This window comes from Cygnus atratus, chromosome 17 (genome assembly GCF_013377495.2).
Source record: "Cygnus atratus isolate AKBS03 ecotype Queensland, Australia chromosome 17, CAtr_DNAZoo_HiC_assembly, whole genome shotgun sequence".
Taxonomy (NCBI): Eukaryota; Metazoa; Chordata; class Aves; order Anseriformes; family Anatidae; genus Cygnus; species Cygnus atratus.
Window position 1 is genome coordinate 7769169 of NC_066378.1, and position 12341 is coordinate 7781509.

At 44.5% G+C, this 12341-nt stretch overlaps 1 protein-coding gene across 8 annotated transcripts in view; it reads right to left on the reverse strand.

Annotated features, from left to right (window-relative positions):
- Positions 1 to 6550: 6550 nt before the first annotated feature.
- FBRSL1 (fibrosin like 1) overlaps positions 6551 to 12341 on the reverse strand; it is a 518137-nt gene continuing 512346 nt past the window's right edge. For all 8 annotated transcript variants that reach the window (XM_050714124.1, XM_050714121.1, XM_050714123.1 and 5 more), the window contains 2 exons: positions 11225 to 11465; positions 6551 to 9186 (listed from right to left, as the gene is read on the reverse strand). In XM_050714124.1, coding sequence (XP_050570081.1) covers positions 7953 to 9186; positions 11225 to 11465 — 1475 coding nt within the window. In that variant the 3' untranslated portion in view covers positions 6551 to 7952. The remainder of the gene's footprint in view (positions 9187 to 11224; positions 11466 to 12341) is intronic.

A 12341-nucleotide genomic window follows, 5' to 3' on the forward strand; every position in this document is an offset into this window, starting at 1 on the left:
GGCGCTGACCTTGGAGCATCCCATATAATGCGAGTGCTGAAATGTTTGAATGTGATGTTAGACCTGATAACCTTGCTTCTCAAAGGAAGAAATAAAGGGAAATGTCTGAATGGGGAAGGATTTGTTTCATTGGGATGTATGCATGTATTTATTTATTTTTCCCCCTCTTGCATTCCCATTCAGCTGCCTTCAGCGACACAGCCATTCACCCAGCTGCTGAGCTTATTTGTGCAGTCATCATTTATTCTGAAGCAGAAATAGACAATTACTGCAGTTTTCCCACACTTAGGACCCCCCCTCCCCAACAAATCCCTGCTCACAAGCCCCCACCTCTCTGGAGCCTGCAGCTGGAGGTGCCACTGCCCCCTTGGAGGGGCTGCCTCCAGAGACCCATCCCTTTGGGGCCACATCCAGCCTGGCCCTGCCTGCGAGGAACTGCAGGGGATGAGCTCTGCAGTGCTTACACCCTGTGTCGGGCTCTACCAGCTCTGTCAGGCACCACCTGGCCCTGCAGAGCCTCCAGTGGTGCCTCTTACCGAAGCTGTACTTGATGGCATGAAGCTGCTGTGCACGGCTGGGGCTGTGAAGCCAGCTCAGCCCCCGGGGAATCAACACCCCCTGCCCTGCCGAGTCGGCAGCCAGGCAGGCTGAAACAATAGTGCAAGTTAATGGAGCAAAACAGCCATCGGTGTTTCCTATTAAAAGTATTTTTATGATGATTATTATTATTAATATTATACAGGGGCTTTAATTTTCTCCCGCCTCGCTCCAACATCTCACAAAATAAACAGTTGCTGTATTATCCCCTTGTAAATGAGACCACAGGATTGTAAACTTTAATTTGTTACTTTTGGCTGCTCTCAGGTTTGGCAGACAATTAAACCAATTCATTAGTTCACAGAGGCACATTTTTGGCCATGTCTGGCTGTGTGAAGTCATCCAGTGAACACATTGGATGCAGGGTGCAGAGAAACCATCGCCTCTTTGCCACATGATCCTCCAGCGCCGGTACAAATAGGCCAGCGTGTGCTTTGCAGAACGGCATGGGATGGGGCACTGGCTCCTCGTGGACTTGTGCTGTTGGCAGCCCGCTGACCTGGTGTGTTGGCCAGAGACATGGCATCGATCCTGTGTCTGGCTGGAGGGCAGCTGGGTCGTGCCTGAGCCTTAACCTTCAGTTCTGAAGAGTCTGATCAGTGAAACTCCTTAGGACACAGTAGAAAATGCTGAGCTCTTGAAAAGACTGATCTGTCTGTGCGTGACCTCCAGAGCCATCCTTGCAAGCTGAATTAATTCCTTGAATAGCTGATCTTGTTTCAATGCCTGCTTTCTCGGCTGCAGACGTGTGATTAGCCTGTACAGCCCCATGAGAGCAGAGCTGGGTTCTGGCCTCTGCAGGGCTACCAGTCATATGCACTGAGAATTAAGGTATGCTTTTCCAATTTAAAACAAAAGCCATAACAATAATATTTTATGGTACTATCACATCCCCTATCCAAAGGGGCTTAGCGCAAACCAGCAATCAGGTTGGATTCCACATCAGGTGTTTTTTACACATTGTAGTTTCTTAGACATCCATTAAATAAACCAGTAATCCTGAGACATCTCAGTTTTGGAAAACAAAACAAACAAAAAACCAAAACCCCACAAGCAAACAAACAAAAAACGACCATAAAATTCCTCCCTTTTCCTTTGTTCACTCTGCAGGTGTAGAAGACCTCAGTTCCCATGACCAAGTACCCACTAACATCATCAGGCATGTGGAAAGGCAGGTGATCTGCACAGTGATGCGCATTGCTATTTGTAACTGAGAAATGGCAGGAAAGCCACTCGCTTGTTTCCTCTCCTCCTCATAGTCCTTTGTGGGCTGACAGACAAGGTATGGCTTCCTGCATCTTAATGGATTTTGTGGGAATGGATTTTTGTGGCTGAATGCATCCTTAAAAGCAGGCAGGAGGTTTGCAGCTTGTGGTGCATATTGGTGAGGTGCTAAGAGTAATATGGATCCCAGAAAGGAACCTAAAATGCTTTCAGTCAGTTTTCTTCCAGCTTTTTCGTACAACAAGCCATTAAAGAGACAGACTTAAATCCTCTTTGCACAGCATTGCATTGGCCCTGTGTCTGTGGCAGCAATTTAGCAAGCCCCAGGAAGGGCTTCACAGGTCCTGGTGGTTCCTGTATTGATGTTTAAGACACTGACCTGGATGAAAGGACTTTCCAAGACACAGAGGGACGTGTGTGTGGGGGGCTTTGCCTCATGGTACAATTGAAAAAAGGCTTTCCCAGCATCTTGACCCTTGTGGTGCCATCACCACAAAGTGGGAGAGGTCCCGGCCTCCTGGCACATGGCCTCACCTAGCACAGGGCTCCTTCCCTCTCAAGTTGGAATTATTCATTCCTTTTTTTTTTTTTCCCACAAACTTCCTTCATCTCAAAAATCACTCTAATTTCAGGGTTTTTTGGAGTCAAATAAAAGAGCACTCGAAAAGAAATATTTTGAATAATGAGATCTAAAAGCTTCCCCAAACTCATTCCCTGCTCCTGCTTTTCTTGCTTTGCCTGCATTTGTGTGCCTGCGTTCGTGTGCCTGCGCTCCTGAGGGGGTCTCTAAGGCAGGGCCTGGAAGAAAGCTCTAAGATGGCGGCACCTCCAGTCAGGCCTCCAGGGCCCTTGCTCTGAGGGAGGCTGCAGTAGGGAGCAGAGCGTTGGTGAGGAGTTGGTCACTTAGCAGTGTCCAGATGGGGTTTCCTTTCCTTGCAGTGATAATGTTTATTAACGGAAGTGTTGTGACACTTAGCAGAGCAAAGGCTGTAGAACAGCTAATTAGGGTCAGGTGAACCCATGTTTTCTCTCCCTTCAGAAACCTCAGCCCAGACCTCTCCTCATCCCATGGCTTTGCTGGATGTGAGGGATTGTGCCTGGTCTCTTCACAGGAGCAAGCAGATGAGGGGTTCAGGGAGGACAACTCCTCCCCCACAATTATTTGGCAAAAAACGCAGTGGAAACCTGCCTTCTCCTGGCTGAGACGCAGCCATGTCCTCTCACAGTTTCTCCTGCTGCTGGCAGGGATGTGCGGTGTGTGGTCATGGCCAACGCAGGTGTGAGTGGGGCTCCAGTTTCTTTTGAGGGCATTTTAGACGCCCTCCACTCCTCAGACTGCTTTCAGGGGGAATTAAGGGCTGTAGCACCCAGTCATCGTGGCCTGGCTGCTGCAATCTGTAGGACGCACCGCCGCTGAGGGACCTGCTGGTCAACAGGGTGCTGCACAGCCGGCGTCTGAAGGACAGCTTTGTCCATGGGAGGGATGGGCAGGGAGAGCTCTGTTTTGACACGTCCTTGTTGGATGAGGAAGGGAGGAAGCAGAAAATGGCTGATGATATATGCAGCAATTAGGGAAGCTTAATGGAGCAGGAGGTTTTTGTGAGAAGACAAAGAAATCGCTGTGCTGACACCTGCAAGGGGTCCCAGCCACCTCCGCATGGAGGCCTCAAGCTGTGCTGCGGCCACAGGGGCCAGGCCGAGGGGAGGCTAGCCTTTGCCTGCGTGCACACACTCCTTGAAAGATGTGCATGAAGGGAAAAAAATATTTTCCAAGTTAAACTTGCAAACACCTTTTTTTTTTTTTTCTTGTTATGCTCAGAACAGCTCTGCTGGGGGAAGCCCTTGGGCTGTAGTGCCTGCAGTGATGCCTTGTTCAGGGCTGAGCCCATGACCTGCCATGCTCTGTCCCCAAAGCTTGGTGTTCCCAGCTAATCCCTGGGCTATCAGCTCTCCAAGCTTTGAGTAAAAGTGCTAGATTTGTTGCCAAAGCCCCATTTCTCTTTACTTCCTTGTTTAGACTCTTCCCAAAGCAAACTGCTCTTGCAAACGGACACAGCAAAGCGCTGGGGAAGCTCTGTACCTGCTCTAACTGGGGCTGTGATGGGCAATGCCACTTTGGTCTGTCACAAGGCCATTACCCAAATCCCCTGCAAACTGCAACACAAATAGTTTCCTAAGGCTTTGAAAAAAAGGAATTTCCTGAAGGAGTTAGAGAAAAGGTTTCTTTTCTGCCTAATACAAGCAAAAGAAAACATCAGTCCTGTTTTCCTCACCTCCGAGGGCTCCTTGGGGGCTAGCTGGAGCTGTGCACTGCTGGCCTACCTCTTCTCTGGTTTACCTCTTCTCTTTCTGGCAGCTACTAGTCTGCCCAAAGCAAAGCTGGTGCATCTCGCTCCTGCCCAAGCTATCGGGATCTTGCGTTTCTGTCTAGCTGGCTTCTTGTGCTTTCCCTTCTCTGGACCCAGACTGTGTTGGCATTGCAGATCTGATGGTGACAGCTTAGGCTGCAGAAGAGCCCTTGGGTACCCCTGTGTCAGTATTTTGTTTTTCTAACTTGGGTCACCCACAACTAACTCCAAATGCTTATCTATAAAGACTGGAATGGGGATTTCCCATATACTTATTCTAGGCAATAAAACTTACTCTTTAGGGAAATACAAGATCTTTTCGTCATTAAAAAAAAGTATTCTTGACAAGTAATCCGAGGATTCATTACGGATTACCTTTTTCCTGCTCCCCATGATCTCCTGATTATTCCTGTACTAATCACCGGTCCATAGCTGGCCCTTTCACTGAGAGTGCAGTCCATCCCGTCCCACCAAGCTGCGGTGGTGCACTGCATCACATCTCAGACAAAAGGTAGCAACTGCAAGAGCTGCTGTCCCTCATTCTTTCCTGAGCTTTTTTTTAAAAATAGGCTGCCTGAGGTAAGCCATGGAACTTGCAAATCCCATCTTCTTTGTCCCACCATTTACTTGCTAAATCCCACCCATTGTCAATGAGTAAGGGAAGTCTCTAGAGAGCTGAAAGTAAAATAAAAATGGTAAAAACTGCACAAAATGAAAGCTCAACAGTGGTAGAAATGCATAAACCCCAGGAAGTTCTGTTACAATCCTTTTTAACAGAAGAAGGCTCAGCTGGTGTAGCTTATAGGAGTAAGGCTGAATTAATTAGTTTCTCTGTTTAGGTAATAATACCATTAATCATGATGAACCATTTTGTGAGAAGGCTGATACCCAGCCCTGCATAATTCTGTAGGAATCCCACGGTAGTGCAGCATTATTGATGGGTCATCCTCTGAAAGTGTAAGAGCAATGCCTCCTAATACAGTAAATGGCAAACCACTGATTTTCTTTTAATATTCAGACTGCCACAACATCACTTATGATGAATTCCTCTGGCACCGGTGTGGCTGCAATAAGCAATCCGTCAGGAATGCCATGGGAGCATGGCATTGATTTAATGCTCACTTTTCAAATCTTACATGGACCAAATGCTTCCAGAGGGTACAGTCCATTTTCGTATTTTTTGAAGCGTGCACTACCAACCCCCTTGTTCGCACTTACCTGCATTGGGAAGACGCAGCCATGGACCCTTTTTAATAGAGGTTAAGCAGGTTCATGTAGTCAGGCCTGTGTTAGAGGGGATGTCAAGCACGATGGCATGTTGGACAATAGTAGAGGGAGAGAATTACAATCCCCCTGAGCCAGCATTCCTAACATCTTTATGCTGAGTCCAACACACTTTTCACTTCCACCATGTGTTATACGTTCCTCCGATTTCAGCTGGGAGAGCAGGTGCTGATTTTTAATGCCTATTTTGTTTTAAGCCTCCTTTCATCAGATTAAGGACCCTGCTATTTTATTTCATTTTATTTTTTTATGCTTGGTAATTTAGTCACACACAAACTTAAAAACAGAAGCTGTAACATGCTGTTAAAGCACACAGTCGCCCACTGTTAAATCAGTTACTGAGAGCGAGGGGGCTTGGAGCACTTTTCCATCCCCCTGCAGATGTCTGCTCTCAGCCTACGGAAAAAGCTGGGGAAGCAAATGGAAACACACGTGAAGAACAGCGCTTCAGGCTATAACCCTCCCGTAACTACGCCGGCAGCACAATCCCTGCAAACAAGCTGTTGCACAGAGGCTGTGCTTTCTTTTCTGTCCTTTTTTCCCTTTCCTTTCCCCTTTGAACCGGAGAAAGGCTCAAGCAGAGATCTGAAAACCAAATAAAATCCCTCTCCCAGCACCAACCCCTTCCTCCAAGTCGCCGCAGCGCCGGGGCGTTGATGCGCTGTCGATAAACCATTAGCCTCCGAGTCGGCAGCGCTGGCCACGACACACAAACACTCGACTACCTTTTTCATCCAAAATCAATGTTGTATTTATCTTCATTGATCTACAAGGAAACTGAATGTTTAAAATTACAGGGGGTGCAGGGGGGAGGATGGGGAGGGGGGGGAAACAAGAGTTACAGAGCCAAGAAAATAGTAGCGGATGGCTGAATTAACTAGAGAGAAAAAGCCCAGGATATATAAAACATGGACACTGAAAAATAAAATAAGGGAGGGGGGATGGTACAGCAAGTAAAACATGGCAAAATTTACATATGGATGAAAAGTAAAATTGGAAATAAAAAATAAATCATGCCAAAAAGCAGTTCAAGGCAGAACCACACTGAAACAAACGTTTGCTTATGGTCTTCATGTACTATAGATAATATATCAGAATTTCTTTTTTTTTAATCAACCATTAGACTTTTTTTTTTGCACTCCTAAAATTCTACTTTGTCTTGTATACAGATTCCAATAAGAACACTGCACAATTAGCACAAGGGGTCCACGGAAAATTGTCCTTGCTTGCCAGCGATCCTGCCCACAACACAAAAAAAGAGAAAAAAAGGAAAAAAAAAATAAGGAAAGGGTCTGCCGCATGGTACTGTGCCAGTTCCATCTGCTTTTGCCAGCTTGAAAAGTAGGAAACCAAAATTCCCTTCCAGGAGCGTGTGTCTCTCTTTCCTTGACGAACTGTCCCTTGTGTTTGTACAAAAAAATTCAGTCTCTCTCTTTTTTTTTGTTAAACACAATCATTCTTCTTCCTGTTCACATGCCATTTCCATTCTGTCTCCATAGTTGCAAGTTGGTTGTTTTTGGGTTGTTTTTTTTTTTTTTAAACCTTCCTCCCCCCAACATCCGCTAAGACCTGCCTCCAAGTTCTTGCATAGTTGAAGTATATATGCCGTACTTAGCTTTCTGAGTGTGAATTTCTGACTGTGACAAGAGTATGAGTTGTAACCATGTTAACAAATAACCAGAGTGGTTCTAGAAACCATTTTTATAAAGTCTACCTATGTTAAGAATTTAATATTGGTGTACATTTATATTAACAGAATATTTACAGTTTGTTTTCTGTTTTTTTTTTTGTTTAAAACAAGAAGTCAAAAAAAATTCCTCTTAAATTTCTGCATAATATAATAAGGCAAAAAACAAACAGTTTTGTACATTATTATTATTATTAATATTTTAATATATATCTGTAACTTCGGTTCCAAAGTACCAAGGTAAGTGATCAATTGGCCTCAGAAGGGAACCTCACAGTGGACTGTAAAACTACAGTATTTCCATAAATAATACTTTTAAGAAACCCTGGGTATTTTTTCTTAAGGATCTGAGGCCTTTTAAATGCAAATTTAACTAAAGACAAAAGCAAAAATTTCTTTTTTCTTTTTAAGTGAATAAAGAGCACAAAATTAAAAAAAATACAAATCCATTAAAAATGTTTCTCACATTTGGGAAAAAATGTACAAACTTGCTATTTTTAACTCTTTTTTTTTTTTTTTAGCACAGAAACAAAAACAAAACCAAAAATCAATACCTATATATTAAATTCCCATTCTCAGCAACCTTCTTGTTGGAAAGTCTGCATCCCCGACCCCATTATTTATGGAAATGTGCTTAACTTCTACAAATTTTACATTAAAAAAAAAAAAAAGTTTACAGCAGTGCATTTTGTAAAAGGTTTGTTTTTGTTTTTCTTTTTTTTTGTGTTTTTTGTTTTTTCTGTTTGTTTTGTTGTTGTTGTTGTTGTTTGTTTGTTTTATATACAGGCGAGTTTAAAATTCAATGTTGGGGACTATCGTGCCTCTACTTCTTTGGGGTTCCTAGAGGGGGAGTAGTCCCTGGACTCTGAGTTTGTGAGTGGAGTAGTCCTGCGTGGGGAGGCAGGTCTGGTGCTGCTCGCTGGTACAAGAGGCGGTGGGGCGCTCAGCGCTGCAGTTGGTGGGTTCCTATTTAAAATCCCATTGTGCATGGCAGTGGATGGACTCAGTCTGGGGTAATGCATCCCGCTTAAATGAGGCATGAAGGATGGCACGTGTGCCAGGTGACTTTCGATAGGGGATGAGTGCAAGTGGTGCATTCTGGCACGCTCAAGTTCTTCCCGTAAGTGCAAGCGCTCTCTTTCCTCCACTTGCCGCAACCGCTCCTGCTCTCGGCGGGCTTCAAGAAGGTTTTCATGGTTGTAGTCATGTGGCTCCCTGTCTCTGTAAGAACGCTCATGGTCGTAAAATCCAGAGGTGGTAGGGAACCTATGGATGGGATCCGTCCGGAGCTGAAAGTCCATTCGACGGTGCAGGTCTAAGCTCCGGTAGGCATCTCGCAATGGGTCCCTCATTGGGTCCCAAGAAAATCCAGGATGTGGCAGCCTCTCTCTTCCTGACAAAGGATTCATGCCTATGAGCGGGGTCATCATTCTGCTGCGGTCCAGGACATTCATGTTGTTCATCTGGTGCACACTGCCCATGGAGATAGGCATTGAGGCAGCCATTGAGGGAGGCAATGACAATCCATGCAAAGTAGGTGGTGGGGGATGCTCCACTGATCGGGAGTGCTGCGAAGGCTCAGACCCTACCACCAGCACATCACTGTCTTCTTTCCTCTCCTCTTTGACTTTGATGTCATTCTTAATCTTCTGGAGGTCACTGGGAAGCTCTGTCTTTCTCTCCATGTCCTTGCTCATTAGATTGGTAAGCTTTAAGCTCTCACTTAGTGCAGGTTTGCTGTATGGGGATACAGACTGGATTACTGGCTTTGTGTTGTCCTCAGAGGGTCTCTTATCATGGCTTGGAGTTTCCTTCACTGGGGAACGGCTCTCTTTAATCTTGTGTTCTGCTATGGGCGGCTCTCTCAGCCGGTCAGGGTGCTCTCGCTCGGGTTCTTTGGACCTTTCCCTTTCACCGAGGCTAACCTGCCTGATAGGATCACTGGAGGTTTGGCTGTTGCTGCGGATGAGATTGCTTATCTGATGTGTCACTGGAGCTGATGCCGGTGAGGATCTGTTTGAATGTCTGTTTTTATCCATGAGGTCTCTGTAAAAAGAATGCAGACATCCTTGGGTTTGTGTGAACAAACATACATGTGATGCTGGACGTGCACAGTGGTGTCTAGTTGCATAATTTGAAAAGCTCTGCTATAGCTATGGTATGCACTAAATGATATGAACTACCTGCCTTTAGGTTCTATTGAAAAAAAAAAAAAAAAAAAAGCTAAACATCTACAGATCTGGGGACTGAACTGGGGATGCATTTGAAAGAGCAGCACATTTCACCTTAAGAGAAAGGCCAGCTCACTAAGAAATGTCGGAACAAAGTCTAGACAGCTTATTTTTTTAAAAAAGGTGATTATTGCATGCATACATACACATCTTGCTTCCAGACAATGATTTTCTTGGCTGTAACACTTTTAACTGTGGTTCCTTTCCTAAAACATGGATGCAGGCACACAAAATGGAACTGTTCTGGAAGCCTACAGAAATGTATGAAGGTCCTTCATGAAACAGCCTCATCAACTGGAAGCAGCTGTAACATGATGGATATTTTTCTATGGGGCTGCAGTAAAGTTTGTGTCGCCGTCAGTTTTGGCAGTTAAACTAGGTGCTTAAGCAAAAAATTCCTGCACAGGCCGAGAAAATGAATGACTGGCCTTTGTTATGAGAGGGCCTGCTATGAGGAACAAGGGGTTTGATGAGAAATGTCCATTGTTTAGAAGAAGGCATGAGAATGGGGTTTATGCTTCCAACTGCACCTCTCTCTGTGAGCAAGCCAATTAGTTGCTCTTACTCCCATGTCTTTAAGTGAATAAATAATGCTCACCCTTTAGAAGCACTCTGCTCTGAATAAACACTTCAAACACAAAGTATGATGGTGGGATTGAGAGAACTGCATTATGCAGCTGAGGAGCTCAGTGATGCCTACCTTTAATGCTGGGCTTGCATCTGAGTCATAAGAATCATGGTGCTGTAAACTGGAGGTGTTTTGGGTAATTCTGCGGGTATTTATCCCTTATGATTACATTTGCTAACCAGATTGCTCTCCCTGTGGTAGTCCTAATTGCTGGTCAGGGATGTAGCTTATTAAAACCATGTCTAAACAAGGATGCTGGGGATAGCTTTGGCTGAATTAATAGACATATAACAGAGATGTTAACCCCTGAGTGAACACTCTTAAAAGTGAAGTAACCTTGACTTGGAAATGATTTATGCTGAAGCCAACAAGGGAGCTTCCTATCTGAATGACTATCCATACAAGCGTGTCAGACAGTTTAACATTTAAAGCAAGATGATTTTCAGCCTATTCCTTCTATATAATCTTGTTCACAGGCACTGCCTGAAGAGCTCATTAAAAACACTCCAGGCAAACTACAAAACCCTGATCAGCAATGAAATGCACACACCTAAGGTTTGCTGGCTGTTATTGTCTACAAAGAAGTAGCCTGTTGGAGACAACCAGGGTCTGAAATTTACAGCTTGAAAATCATATAGCTGGAAGCTAATGAAGTATCTATAGCTCAGGTGATACAGTCCTGTCATCATTAATAAGGGCTTGCCTACAGTGCAATTTTTTAAAATCAGATTTGCTAATGAATTCACACACACTGCTCCAGATACAGGCATTTGCATTTTCACTTTGTTAATGTCCAGCTAACATTTGAATTCATCAGCGTATTTGTAAGGGGAGCTATGACTTATACAAAGGACCCATCACAATACCACCTCCAGGAATTCAGAATATATAGCACTCCTAAAGGAGGCTGGTGAAAACAGCTACTTACACCCTGAAAACACAGTGACGTGCTCATTTCCTCAACCTGGTGTTTTTTTAAAACCTGATAGTGGGGAAGTAAAGACTAGCCTACTGTATCTCCACAGAGGACAAATCCTAAAAGGCAGAGGTTTCTTTTTGTGTCACTAGTACTTGAGCTTATCTCGGGGATGGAGCTATCAGATGTTTCAAGGACAAGCAATGTTTTGCTCTGAAGGTGATTTTAAGATGGGAATTGATGGTAAAGGCAAAAATAAGAAAAAAAGAGAAAAAAAAGAGACTAGAATCAAAAGCACACGTGGCTCACCTCTCTTTGTCTCTGTCATCTTTACTCAGAGAAAGATCCCTCTTCTCAGGCTCTCGGTCCCGCTCTCTGTCTCTGTCGTGGTTTGTCACCGAGGAGCTTCGCTCAGAATCGGTCGGCTTGGGCCACTGTGGAGGTGTTGGGAAGGACGGCGGGGTCCGATGGAGTCTATTCCATGGCTCATGGGGATTATTGAAATTCTGCAGGTTTGGGCCATCTTTGTGAGTAAAAATGTTGTTGTGAGCTAAAATAATGGCAGGGGAGGAGGAATAGTTAAAAATAATTAAAACCAAATAATTACATATGCATTTTGCACAACACTAATTAATCCAGAGCTGTCCTTTCAAGGCTTATTTAATGTGGAGCTCATGGTGAGGGGGAGCTACTAGCAGGTGGTCAGAGATACCTCCGGCACTGGGTGGAAGATCCACCAGCTCTTTTAAGGCTATTTGCGGAGGAAGCTTTCACTATACATCTGAATAACTCAGAAATGACAGAAAACGCCCAGCTTCTTTTTTCCCCCCGCCCCAGCAAGGGTTCCAGCACAAAAGCAATATTCTTCCTCAGCTCCCTCACTGGCAGAAACTTTAATTTGTGGGTAGTTACAAGCAATCAGCTGCCTGCAGCTGAGGATTCAGGGATTTTTTTTTTTTGTTAAAGAAACCAGACTACTTGGTGGTATGTATGTATGTGTATAAAAATAGAGCTTGGCTGTAGGCTTTTTAGAACAGTCACTTGATTTTCCTCCATCAATCTTCAACTGATTCCTGTTGCACCATGAGATGCAAAAGCATGCTCTTATGTGTGGCTCTCAAGCATGTCTTGCCTACAGGTAACATGTTTTTGAAGTAAAATCATTTTATACAGGTAATTTAAACTCCAGACAATGGTTACAGAGAAAGTCTACATGCTGAATTAGGAGAAGTATCAATAGCTGTTCCACTGTGCATCTTCACTGTTGAAGGGTGTTACTTTAGATGCCCATGGGGTATCAGAGCTCAGTGGGGTCATGCAGCTCCAGCACCTCTAAGAACACACAAGGCAACATCCCTCAGCAGTGAGGAGACACAGAGCACACCTATTGATGTCTGTGACATGCAGAAAAGCTCCCACCGCAGAG